The 13,696-nt window shown below is 38.4% G+C and overlaps 1 protein-coding gene across 2 annotated transcripts; it reads left to right on the plus strand.

Annotated features, from left to right (window-relative positions):
- Positions 1–2,164: 2,164 nt before the first annotated feature.
- usp38 (ubiquitin specific peptidase 38) lies at positions 2,165–13,337 on the plus strand. Of its 2 annotated transcripts, XR_534608.2 has the most exons (12): positions 2,165–2,343; positions 3,486–4,176; positions 4,960–5,095; positions 5,226–5,355; positions 5,581–5,682; positions 6,010–6,168; positions 6,288–6,481; positions 6,558–6,651; positions 6,728–6,834; positions 7,325–8,633; positions 10,314–10,445; positions 11,574–11,664. XR_534608.2 is itself a non-coding variant. In XM_008420056.2 (11 exons), exons 2-11 carry the CDS (start codon positions 3,495–3,497, stop codon positions 11,742–11,744), a joined length of 3,084 nt encoding a protein of 1,027 aa, XP_008418278.2. In that variant the 5' UTR covers positions 2,165–2,343; positions 3,486–3,494; the 3' UTR covers positions 11,745–13,337. The 2 variants fall into 2 exon arrangements, 1 of the variants encoding a protein (XP_008418278.2); XM_008420056.2 differs by lacking the exon at positions 10,314–10,445 and having other exon boundaries at positions 11,574–13,337.
- The last annotated feature ends 359 nt before the right edge of the window (positions 13,338–13,696 follow it).

The following is a 13,696-nucleotide window of genomic DNA, read 5'->3' on the forward strand; positions in this document are numbered from 1 at the left end:
ATAAATAAATAAATAAATAAATACATAAATAAATAAATAAATATAAGCCAATTAAAGACAATTCTTTGTATGAATCAACGAGTTTGTAACAAGTCGGTTTTAGACAAATGTTAAAGTTCATTTTTTGTTCGCTAATACGTAATAATGACAATTTACATGTAAATACATGTAAATACATGAGATTTGTCATTTCAAAATAACATTGTGTTAGTCATATTAACTTTGTCATATTCTCTATAGATTTTTTTAAAGATTAAATATAATTTCCATATTTTAAAATAATTAAAAATATGTTCTGACCTCATGTATATTAATTTCTGAAATAGCAACTGACAAGCTTCCGTAGATATTCAAACATTAAATGGACGAGAGCGTATGAGTGGAATGCATTTTAATTTTTTTTTTGTATAATCCGTACAAATTTTTTTTATGACGTTTAACCATTAATAAGGAATAAGGATTTATTCAAATTAATATTATAATGAAGCACATCTGTACTAAAACAAGTATCAGTAAAACAGCTTCTTCGTCTAAAGGTCCTTACGATGAAGGGGACATAGACATGAATACGAAAAATTATTAATGAATAAGTCTATGCATCAGGCTACGTCAGAGGTTCCCAAACTGTGGGGCATTGCAGGGGGCACGGGAAGAGGTATGGATGAAAAAAAACAACAACAAAAAACATAAACGCTGTATGCGCTGGGTTTTTTATCTTAGAATGGCCAACTCTCTGTTATTCCTCTGTCAATTTGATAGAGTAAGGGCTTCCGCACTTCCCATATATGTGCCTTCTGTCACTTATATCAGCAGTTAAAACTGTTTAATTCGTTAACATGTCGTAATCTGTTTTTCCGAGCAGCCTTTAAACGCAAATGAGCGCTACGACCACTACGCTCGCGCTGGGTTTACACCTGTGCGGCAGTGAAGGAGACCTGCTGCTGTGCAGAGCTATACGCAGGTGTGTTAGAATGGCAGGGAGCAGAACCTCTGCTTAAAGCTGCAGCATCTAATTAAAAAAAAATACATTTTACATACGTATTAAAACGTTCGCTGTCCTAACATGAGACAGATAATCTCTAAAAAAAATAATCGATCTCCTTTGCTTCCTCCCAGTTCTGCATAATTACTCCGCTCAGTCAGAAACAGCCAATCAGAACTAGCAGTAATCAGCTAGCCGCCATACTATCAGGAAGTTTTCATTCAGTAACTCAGGATTGTTTAATGTATCCTGTATTTGCCTTTGAATGTTAAGTTTTATACTTGAATCTTTTTGGCAATGTTGAGAGGTTTTATTTTGGCTCTTTGCATTATTTAGCCTCTTCAGAGCCTCCATATGTTATCAGTCTGTTAAAGATAGTATTATCAATAGTAGTACAATTTGCAGAATGCCTGTTTTGTTTAGTTTTCTTCTTGGAAAAAGTTATTTTGTCTAAATTAAGGTGAATTCATGGTTCCTTTTTCCACATAATGTAACCGGTAGTGTTTGTGATAAAAAAAATAAAAAAAATTATGTGATCGGTATTGGTGATCGGTATCGGTGATCGACCCTCATGGGTGATCGGTATCGGTATCGGCAGGAAAAAAACTTGATCGGCACATCTCTAATAAATATATAAACAGAAATAAATATTAATAATGAATAATATACATTAGGCTATACATGCTTATATGCACACACACGCTGCTAGTATCACTTTGTTAGAGGCCCAGTGTTGCTCTATGAAGAGCAGAATGACAAAAGGGATATTCTGACTAGTAAGTCTGGTTATTTAAAAAATGTGAATAACTTTAGGAGTAGATATTTCCTAAATTTTCTAACAACCACAAAATGACTACATCTTGTAACAACATTCGTTGTATTGGTTGACACTTACATACAACTTGGACTGAAGGAGAACAATTTAAATGTTTTTTATAGAGATTTTTTGTGAAAAAAAATTGAGTACTTGAAATAATTTGTTCTGGCGACAAAAGAACCCCTGATGCAAAAATAACTAATTATCTTTATGTAGACTAAATATGTAAGTATAAATGCAAAGTAAATCTAAAGCTTTCTTAGTTACTATATAGAAATGCCCTACTTATTTTTAAAAAACATCAAAACAGTATTAAGAAAAAGTATCTCCCTTTAAAAACAACAGTTACGTTTTACGGCAGGGGTGCGTTTTTCAGCACAACACCGGTTGTCGGCAGTTGGAATGACGGTAGTGGAAGGTTAATCAGCTGATTCTGAACGCTCAAATGAATCCTGAATAAAACAGTTTCATCTGTCAGGAGATGTTTGACTCGGCCTGAGAGCTTTTACATTTAGTTTGGAATGTGTTGACATGCTGAATTCAGGTAAGTTCAGGTTGATACGCTTATGAATTGCGGATGTATTGTGGTGGTATTTATGCTAAGTCAGAGTGGTACCTGACGGTTACTCGGCCTGTTTCGTTGCTTTGTTGTTATTATGGTGTGATTACTTTATCTATTTGGTTGGAATATGGAGTACTGCAGGTTTTATAATAATTATTAAAGCGTCGTGGTTATATTTTGTTGATAATCTACTATAGCTCCTACTCGTCTATAGGCATTTGTTGCATTTAAAGAAGCAACTAGCATTAGCACGCTAGCTGCCAGTTTCTACAGAACAGAAACAAAACAGCAATTTTTGTTGTCTTTCTCCTCCAGTGTGATAAATGAAGCAGAAAATACTGTTCAGTAACAAATAAATAATTTACATTTCTATAGTTACATTGACTTTTAAATATATAAATAATTATTAAATATTCACATTGGAATACTTAAAAAAGGAAATGAGAAAAAAAACGTTACAAATAATAGCTACCTGCTTGCTAAAAGTATATTTTAAAGCTGTAACAGTAAAAACGTACTTGGTGAAAAGTTTATTTGACTAATTGAACATAACATTTGATAATCTGATTTAATAGTTGAAGTTATGAAACAAACCCAAATTAATGCTTAGCTTTGGGTTTCTTAAAAAATCAAGTGGATCATTATAGCTGGGACAGTAAAAAATAATAAATTGTCATCAGGTAGACAAAAAACATGCTGGTATTAAAGACTACAACAAAAAGAAATGAAGTATCAAGTTTTTACCAATCTATTCCATTTATCTCTGTCTCTTAGAGATTAGGGATTTTCTAATATAAATCAAAGCGAAGCGATCTGTTCTGGAACCTGTTGCCTGGTTATTACTCAGATCTCACTAAGTTACGGTTGATTCAAGACTTGTGACTTCATGGACTGGTGTTGTGTGTTTGATTTAAAGAAGGCTGTAGTTTGGTTGTTTGAGACTTGAACGATCTACTAATTCATAGAAACTATGTGCTGCTCTCTGTGCTCACTGATGTGGCTCCTTGGTTATTGAATGTGTTCATTAAAAAAAAACAAGTCTAATGACTAATTTATTATCCGGCCAGATTTTTCCAAATATAATCATTTTTTACCAATTAATCACTTTATTCTGCCCTCTGCAGCTCGACGACATGGACAAGATTCTGGAGGGCCTGATCAGCTCAGATCACTCTGTCCCGGTGAAGAGGGCCATAGTGAAGAAGGTGGTTGAAGCAGCAGAGAACGACGTGACGCAGGAGCAGTGTCGAGCCCTGTTCACACTCACCACCCGCCTCATCTTACTCGGTGACGATGCTTTCCAGAAGCAGATCGGCCTGCAGGTTCTGGGGGCCTACGCTCGCTACCACCGGCCCGAGTTTGAGCTCTTCTTCTGCAAAGACTTTGTGCTCGGTTTACTCCAGCAGGGCTACGGGCAGCTGGAACACAGAGACGCTGCCATAATCGATTACATCCACTGCTGCCTGCGGCTGCTCATCAGCTGCCCCTCCGTCCTGGAGACCTTCAGTGCCATCCAAGTGGAGGTTTTGAGGATGGTGTGCGAACGGCCTGAGCCAGCTCTCTGCGCCCGACTAAGCACTTTGCTGTCAGACTTTATGCAGTGCATCCCGAGGGAAAAGTCAGGCGTCTTGTTCTGCCAGCAGCTAGTGAGGACCATCAGCTGCTTTCAGTGCTGTGCCAACGAAGAGCGGGAACTGAGAGAGTATGTAGGCCAGGTGACGAAGGTCAGCACTCTTCTACAGAACATCTGGAAGGCAGAGCCAGCCACACTGTTGCCCTCACTGCAAGAAGTCTTTGCTATTATCTCCTCCACAGGTAAAGCTGCTTGAATTGTTACAGACTTTCTGTTTGTTAAAATTGACAAATGAACTGATATTTTAAAACAAATACACTGCAAAAATACAACATCTAGTTTCTAATGCAAATATATTGGTTCACATGAAATAAGTCAAAAGTCAAAATTAATTTAAAAGTAACTTTTCAGCAATATATATAAGCTTGTTTTAAGTCAATACTTATTTTGATATAAAGTACTAGTTCCTCTGGCAGATGTTTTTCACTTTTAGTACTTTTTTCATGTGTTAAGTGGGGAAAAATCTGCCAGTGGAACTAGTATTTTTGTATCTACATTCAAGAATTATTGAGATATTTTTGTCTTAATTCAAGTCTACTAAAATATTTGCACTAGAAGTGAGACAGAGATTCTTGGTAAGATTTAATGTTTTCGCAGTGTATGACTTTAAATGCTCTAAAATCTTGAGTTAATACAGGACAAATTGTGTATAGGATATTTTATTTTTGTGTTACCAACTGAAACTGCAAACATATTCACAAATTGTTATTATTCATAAAATAAAACAGGAAATAACATGTCTGAGATTTTTGTAGACTACAAACACATGATGAATTGTGCTGCCACAGCTGTTTGTTTTTTTTTGCTTTTTTTTACAGGTTGGCTTTTTATTGTGTCTGCAGATTTGTTTTAAATGTCTCTATCTAGATGTTAAGAAGTATCTAAATAGAAACATCTCACAAGCTTCAAGGAACATATTAAAATATTTTCTACAGAAAAATGACTCGATGTTGTTGTTCTTTCAGACCCATCCTTTGACCCATCTATTGCCCTGGCTAGTCTGGTCCAGCACATCCCTGTCCAGATGATCACTGTGCTCATCAAAAGTCTCACCACAGACCAGAACGTCAGAGATGCAAGCATGACCAAAGCTCTCAGCCGGTAGTTCAATGCCTTTTTATTCTGCACTTATATTCAACACTTGTAAGCTGTAGGATGAAAGCATGTTCTAATTTCAGTCTGTAATATGCAGTTTATGCTTGTTAACACTTGTTTGTTGTGTGTTTTAAAGAATGATTGACTGGTTGTCCTGGCCGCTGGCCCAACATGTGGATACCTGGGTCATCGCTCTGCTGAAAGGACTGGCTGCTGTTCAGAAGTTTACCATCCTTATAGATGTCACTCTGCTGAAAATTGAAATGGTTTGTAAAACTTCCCTGGTTTATGGTTCTTTGTAGAGGAGGTTGCATTTAAATATTATGTTACAAATGTGTGAAATAGATTAATTACTGTAGTTCATATTTATTGCTGGTTAATGTCATTGATTTTATATTTTAGGCCTTTTATGACAAATGTGTTAAAGAAATTGACTTTGATTCGACCTAAATTTAACTTATAAATATTTACCTGTTTATTTTGACCTGCAGGTATTCAACCGTCTGTGGTACCCTATTGTGCGGCAGGGGGCGCTATCCGTGCTTTCCCACATGCTGTTGAGCTTCCAGCACTCTCCTGAGGCCTTCCATTTGGTAAGAGGTCCTCTGTCTCCTCACAGCTCATTTCCTCCTCATGTGACCAGATTGTTTGTTCTCTCATTTTCCTTCTGTTCTTGTTTAAATTACTTCGAGGCCACACAGACCCTCCTCAGTAATGATCTGCAAAGCATCTTAAATGCCAAGCAGTGGCCCTTGAACCAATTTAATTAAAACCTAAAAAACACGAAATGATCAGCTGAACTCTCTGTGGAGGTCCTGATGTTCATCTCCTTCCTTCTGCTCATTTGATGGGAAAATTTTAGCTTCATCGTCCAGAATTTATTGTTTTTATTTCCTAATTTCCTGTTTTTTGCCTTTCAGGTTGTTCCACTCGTGCACCGTCTAGTTCAGGCTCTAAACACAGATGGTCTCCCCACCAGTCAAACTTTCCTGCTCCAATTCACTGAGCTTATACACTGCATGATGTACCAGTACTCTGGCTTTCCTGACCTCTACGACCACATATTAGAAGTCATAAAGGTGAAGAACTGATGTTTATGTTGGTATTTTCTGAGTTAATTCAAATAAAAAAAGACTGCTCTGTAAATAAGGCCAGCTTCAGACACATCCGCATTAATTATTCCATATTCTCTTTCCAGGATTTCCCAAAACCTTCAGAAGAGAAGATCAAGTTGGTGTTGAATCAAAGTGCCTGGACATCCCAGTCCAATTCGTTTGCTTCTGGTTTATTGAGGCCGGCTGGGAAGTCTGAGACAGGAAGGACAGGTCTGATCAACCTGGGGAACACCTGCTACATGAACAGCATCATCCAGACCCTTTTTATGGCAACAGAGTGAGTCACTCTGTCACACCAACACACATGTCAAAGCTGAGAATGTGAAGAATTAAACCTGAGTTTTTGCTCTCAGTTTCAGGAGGCACGTTTTGTCTTTACATCTAAATGGCTCCAACACAGTAATGAAGAGGCTGCAGCTCCTTTTTGCCTTCCTGGCACACACACAGGTCTGTTATGTCTTGACTAATGAAATATGTGTGAAGTTGGTGGATGTCAACATGAGTTGTGTGTTTTGGCCTACAGAGGGCAGCATATGCTCCCAGAAACTTCTTGGAAGTGTCTCGTCCTCCCTGGTTCAACGTGGGCTCACAGCAGGACTGTTCAGAGTATCTCAGATTCCTTCTAGAAAGGTACAGTGAGTCTCCAGCGCTCCTCCTTATGCTCTGCAATTCCTGTACTTTTATTTTTGCTTGAAGCCAATTAAAATAGCAACAATGCTGCGCTGATTGTGGAAACATGCATTGTTTTCATACACCTTGAACTCGTCCTGCATTACAACCACAAACTTCTCCTTGTTTATGTGATTTCATACAATTCGAAAATGCTTTATTTTTTCCAAAAGGGAAAGTAAATGTAACTCATGTAATCCAAATATCTTAAAAGATTTGTTGATGATGGTGATGCTGCAAGCAGGAAGGATCTCCAGTAACACGTAGTCTTGATAAAACCATTTTATAGCACAACAGGCCTATTGATCAGTTACTCAGTACTTGAGTTTTACCAAATACTTTTTTAGTCTTACTTGAGTAAAAATATGTTGAAGTACAGCTACTCATTTGTCTATAATCTTTGGCTACTCGACCCACCTCTGCTAATGCCAAGTGTACTCGTATTTTTAAGGTTGCACGAAGAGGAGAAAACGCTTCACGTTTTGCAATCAGCCAAGCCAACAGTAGCCTCCCTGGTTGATCCGATCAGCAGAGACCCAACAACTTCTGAAGACCGCAAGGACTCCCATTTGGTTGAAGCGGAGAACCGATGTGCAAACGATGGAAGGACTTTGATAGAGCAGATGTTTGGTGGAAAGCTGATTACAGGCATTCGGTGCATGCAGTGTAACAGCATCTCCGAGAAAGAAGAGCCTTTTACAGACTTGTCTTTGGCCTTTTGTCCGTCTTCTTCCTCTCAGGGCAGTCCCAAAGCAGAGAGACCTACAGAGGAAGGCAAGGTGCTCTGTCAGGGATCTGTCAATGGTGGCAGCGAAGCTCCTGAAACAAGCAATGTAGCTACTAACGTTCAGTATGAGCCAGTGACGAACGAACCTCCTCTGTCTGTGCCTGACCTGGTGAACTATTTTCTGGCTCCTGAGATCCTGGATGAAGACAATGCGTACTTTTGCGAGAAGTGTGTTTCCCTCCAACGAGCTGAGAGGACCATGAAGGTGGTTTCCGCGCCAGAGTACCTCATCCTCACGTTGCTCCGATTCTCTTACGATGCCAAAAGCCATATCCGCAAGAAGATCCTAGATAACGTCATCATCCCGCCAGCCCTGAGACTTCCTGTCCATGCCTCTGCGACGCCAGTGCAGTGGTCCTCTGCCTCCTCGTCTCCTTTGCAAGTTGATTCTCCGGAAAGCAGCGAGAACCTGGCTAAGAAACTCAAACCATCACAAGGAGAAGAGGAGGAAGAGAGGAAGATGAGGTTAGATGAAGCTGAGAAGATGACCAGAGGAAGAGAGACTTCAGTCCAATCAGTGCCCTATATGCTCAGCTCTGTCGTGGTGCATTCTGGGGTTTCCTCGGAGAGCGGCCACTACTACTCCTACGGACGAAACATCAACGGAGCGGATGGGACACAGCACCCAGCGGGTCTGTCTCCTGTCAAACAGGATTCAGCGAGCGACCAGGACGCTTGTAGCCTCTGCACATCAGAACAAGGCGACTCAATACCCAACACGAGCCTGGAGACGAAGGACTGGCTCCTGTTCAATGACAGCAGAGTGACGTACACTTCTCTACAGTCAGTACAAAACATCACCAATCGCTTCCCCAAAGACACAGCCTATGTGCTCATGTACAGGAAGCAGGAGCTGCCAGGGTTGAATGGAAACGAGGGACAAATGGCAAATGGAATGAGACTGAGTGCCGAGCCTCCCCTGCAGAAAGAGCTGCTGGATGCTATCATCAAAGACAACAAGCTGTATTTACAGGTAATTCTCACAGATTTGCATTACTATGCAGTGCATTTGCAAAGTTGCAACTAGGGCTGTTAGGTTTATCAAATGATTGAAATTTTGAAATTCCTCAGGGCAAATTATCTACCTCAAGGATTTGTTAAAGCTGCAGTATGTAACTTTTATAAAATGTGTTTTTGACATATTTGTAAGTGTGGAATGAGACAGATAATCTGTGGAAAATAATTGAGCTCCTCTGCCTTCTCCCAGTACTAACTGGAAACGGCCAATCAGAGCCAGGAGGAGGTCTTATGAGACCCATTTGTGCACCATTGCTCTCTGCTACAGTCTAGCTTCTCCCTGTCATGAATGATAAGACCTAGTTAGCATGACCTACGATGACGGCTGATAAACAGTTTTCTTGTAACCCTAAGTTGTTTCTCCTCTATCAGCGCATTTAGCAACGTGTTCATGTGGTTGATTGACAGCACTGGCTCTGATTAGTTGTTTTTGATCGGAAGTGGTGCATTTCTTCAGATGGCAGTAGCAGCACAGGGAGGAAGTGGAGGAGCTTGACCTTTTCAGATTATCCATCTCATTTTATGCAGCCACGACCTGGTGATAGTTTTAACAAATATGTAAAAAAAAAAAAAACTAATAAAAAACATTCATAAAAGTTATGTACTGCAGCTATAAATTATGTTTTATTATTCAGTGCGCTGCATTCAAGCATTCCAATGTTTGTGTTGCGCAACACTCTCACTTCCGCAATAAGCTGTTGACGAATCCTAAGTGCTAATAGCAACTATGGAGGGAGAAGGCGAGGGTCAGAAAGAAGCGCCGCCAACGGAGACACAAAATGTCAGATCACTTTAAACTAAATAGGAATAAACACACAGCTCAGTACGTTTACTGCAAAACAGAATTGGTGTTTCACGAAGCAGAGCCTCGATGCTCCATCCCCCAACATCCCAGCAGGAAACATCCATTACATGCATTGAGCTCACTTGTGCCTGCTGACTGGTGACATTTATGTTCCCTAAGACAAAAACAAGCTTATCTTACCTTATCTGTGATTGTTAGTAGAATCTGGCATGTGGTACATGTTCAAGGAAATGCATGTAGCTACTTGCTGATCAAAAGTGATCTAGAGAGAAACCCGTTTTATAAAAGTTTTTTCATACTTCAAACTTGAAAAGTGAAGTGTAAAATACAAGGCATTTGTTACTAATTCCTCGGTTTAAGTTAGTTTTTTAATGTTTAAAGATTAATTTGAAATGTTTTGTTTCTCATCTGTTTTTGCTCTTTATAAAACAGTTTTTTCATACATCAAACTTGAGACTAAAATGACTTTTGAAACATTTGGAATTTTACATAGTAAGTTTTCTTATTAAAAGTTAATTGTACTGTTTTTTTACTAGCAGTTCTCTTTCATATATTTCTTTTACTAGCTTAAGTAGCTCTTACAGAAGAGGAATTTTTTTTAATTCAATAGCTCAATTAACCATTAGAATACCATCAATAATCATTTACAACTGCCCTAGTTGCAAACACACATTTTGACGTATTTTATAGGGATTTTGTAGAGTTGGGCAACATGGCTGAAAAACCGATCACAACATCAGCCGATACCGATAATTGTCAATTAGTTTTGTTGTTTTAAGTATCTGAAATGCTGCCAAACCTGTGACGTGACCTTTCCTGTTTTGTCCACAGTTTCCTTTCGAGCTGTCGGACTCATTTTCTCCCTTCACTGCACGCCGTTGTTTTTTCTTTTAAGCGGTTATGAGGCACGGTGGCGATACCTGAAAGTGCTCCTATGCAAGTTACTCAACAAGTTATTGCTAGGTAACAACAGAGCGAGTGAGTTGCTATGTAACCAAAGAGTGAGTGAGTCAGTTGATGTCAGCAACCCCTGAGAGGTTAGCATGGCTAGCAGCTAAAGCCTTTCCTACAACTACATCTCCCAGAATGCTGTGCAGTTCTGGATCGGAGTTTAGTGAAATTACTGAACACTCTGGCATATTTTCTATTGGTACTGATCACATGTATACATCGCGATATATAACGGTATTGATTTATTGCCCAACCCTGGGATTTTGGAAGGATAAGGGAAGTTTTGCACGTTTTCCAGAATTTGCGTGTATTTGTATTTGGTGCCTCCAAATAAACACTCCTCCTATGCTGCCACTACATATTTACATTTTTTAATGTTTCATCTTTGCACATGTACACACTTACATTTTTGTTCATGCCCTTTCTTAGGAGGTAGCACATGCTTAGCCAGAATAAATATTGGAGATTGAAGGGGAGTCTGTGAAAATGTGGTTTGAATTGGAATCCATCCCACACTCATCAGACTTGTATTTGTAAAAAAGAAACTGAAAACGGGTCATTTATCTTCCACTGCTTTATGATGCAGAGTGAGAAAATGTGGGGAGGGAAAAAAGCTCAACAAGTTTGATTACATTTGCAAGAAAGTATAAGTGTGAAGTGAGCTGTAATTATGCTTACCACCGATTTAGAAGTTTGCGGGCATGTATTTGGAACAACTGCTTACTTTTCATTTTCAACACACAATCGACTTAAAACATCATTTCCGTTTCTCTTCGCAAGTAAGATTTTATCATTAAAGTGGAGGATTAATCCAGGTGGAACGTAGCAAACAGAGACTGAGCCGCAGACTAGATTGATTTATGTATTCTGGTACTCCTCGAGTGAAATTCAGACTCTTCTACTCAAAGATGTGAGGTGTAATTTCACAACTCACTGAGCTGTGGTGTGTTAAACTGAAACTCCACTGAGTTCGTGTAAATAACTTCGATGCATCTCCTCTAGAGGGAGCTATAACATCGTGATGTCCATTGGAACGCCTGCTCTGTTTCTTAAAGAGTTTATTTGTCCGTATTTCCAGGGTGCGTTTTAAACTTAATCAAGCTTGGTAAAATATTTGTCTGTCTCCTTGGTGATCAACAGGAGCAGGAGCTCAGTGCTCGGACCCAGGCTCTTCAGGCGTCTTCGTCTTCCTGCTCATTCAGGCCAAACGGTTCAGATGACAACAACCCACCAGGGAGCTGCGGCCCATCTGGAGGAGGAGGAGGAGGAGGAGGGGGAGGCTTCAACACCATTAGCAGACTGGTCTTCTAAAATGAAATAAAATGCAGAGGGAGACCCACATGAACTGGGGTTGACTGATCATATGAGAGGCTCAACAGTCATCTGTACAGAAAAGAAGAGCTCTGCTATAATTTAAATGTTTTCACACACTGAATATCAGGAAACTGGCTCTGATTTTTGGTTTTCTTGCATCCAAAGAGATGGGTAAAAATGTTTTCTTTTTTCATTTTTTTTCATCTAATGATTTATATTTCTTACTTTTAAACCCTGGAGAATACATTTTTAAATACAGTTAAAACCAGCTCTTTACATACAGTATAAAAAGACAACTTTATTTTCATTAAATTATATAAATTCTTTACTAGGTCAGTCAGGATTACTAATTTTTTCTAATTGCTAAATTGCAGAATAATGAGTAACATATTTTTTTTTACTTTCTTCAAAGAAAGTAAAAAATTACCTGTAATTGGTAAAAGTGATTTTTTTTAACCATATGATTAGTGCCAACATTCTTGATTTCCTTCCACAAACGTCTCACCAAAGTTTGCTGGAATTTTTGCCCATTTCTCCTGTCAGAAATTGTCTGAATCGGTTTGGTAAATTTTGTTCTCGCACCCTCATTTCCAATTCTATCTACATATTTTCTTTGTAACTTAGAGATACAATCTCCAGTTCATTGATTCATTGTCCTTTAGTCACTTTGAAACTAATTAAGCATTTGGAAGACCTGTTTGCATCCAGATTTTTAACTTTGTGTCTATTTTGTAAATTGCACCTGTCCCACCAGACATGATGCTGCCACTGCTACGCTCCTTTTTCTGACATTTTTTCCCCTTCAAATCTAGTAATGTTTATTATGGCTAACACTTTCATCTTAATTTGATCAAAAAAGCATTTTTTTCTGATTTAAAGTCCTTTCCCTTGAGTGCATGTATAGGCTTTGATCTGAATGTCTGTACAGGACTCATTTCACTAATTTTAAATTAAATGTTGAACTTTCACAAACTGTTTAAAGGCAAAACAGTTGTAGTAGCTGTAAATGTATTACTTTAAATAAAGTAGTAAAAGTGTTTAAAAAATATTCCTTAATTTTGATCATTCTAGTGGAAATAATATAAACATATCAAAAATAAAACGGGAACGGTTTAGTCAGATTTGATGTTGGTGAGAAAAGAAGTTGTCTTTTTATACTGTCCATGTAAATATCTTGTTTGAATTATACATATGTCCTCCATGAATAATAGAAAATATAGCCAAAGTACCTGTATAGTTCAAATTTAAAAGGCTTCCTTGTTTTTAAATGCACATTTTTACTTTGAAATATGTAAACATTTTGAAATGTCTGATTTGGGGATCAGTGTTCCTAATATTTCCTCACACAAACATGATAGTTCATGTTTGTGCATTAAAACTACAGCTAAAATAACTGATCTGTAACAAAGTGTTTTTATTATCCTGTACTTCTAAACACAGCTTTGGGACTTTGCTTACTTCTATGATGCATCACAAGCTGTAAACCTTTTCTCAGAATGGAAAGTTTTTCAGGAAATTTGAATTTCTTCAGCGTGTGCCGGTTGTTGTTTTAAAGGTTTCATGCAATAAAAATGTATATATACGAATGAATCTGCATTTTTGTATAATTTCAGATTATTTACCTGAAAATAATTTGAAACAATATATTTAATCCAGACATCCCTCTGTTCCCAGCAACCAGGACGGATATATGATCCCTCCAGGGGATTCTGAGACCTCCAGCTGATGCTTCTTTGCATAGTGGGAAGATTACATTCAGGTCACCTAGCATGTTTTTTGGCATGAAATTCATTAGTTTTGTTGTTTTTTCTTCCATCTCAACCAAACCCAATCTGCCTTAACAGCAGACAACCCTTCCCTCAGCATGATGCTTCCCTCTACATGCTTTACAACACAGATGGTCAACAATATAAAACTTGGTGTCTGACTTCCTCCACAAACATTGCAGG

The sequence above is a fragment of the Poecilia reticulata genome, chromosome 1 (genome assembly GCF_904066995.2).
Source record: "Poecilia reticulata chromosome 1, P_reticulata-male-v2, whole genome shotgun sequence".
NCBI classification, from domain to species: Eukaryota; Metazoa; Chordata; class Actinopteri; order Cyprinodontiformes; family Poeciliidae; genus Poecilia; species Poecilia reticulata.

Bases quoted from the DNA above. Each gene is read 5' to 3' on its own strand.
- usp38 (XM_008420056.2), top strand. From the start codon at position 3,495: ATGGACAAGATTCTGGAGGGCCTGATCAGCTCAGATCACTCTGTCCCG. The intron at 5,356-5,580 runs GTTTGTAAAACT...TTTGACCTGCAG, and splicing joins CTCTGCTGAAAATTGAAATG to GTATTCAACCGTCTGTGGTA. The intron at 6,169-6,287 runs GTGAAGAACTGA...TTCTCTTTCCAG, and splicing joins ACATATTAGAAGTCATAAAG to GATTTCCCAAAACCTTCAGA.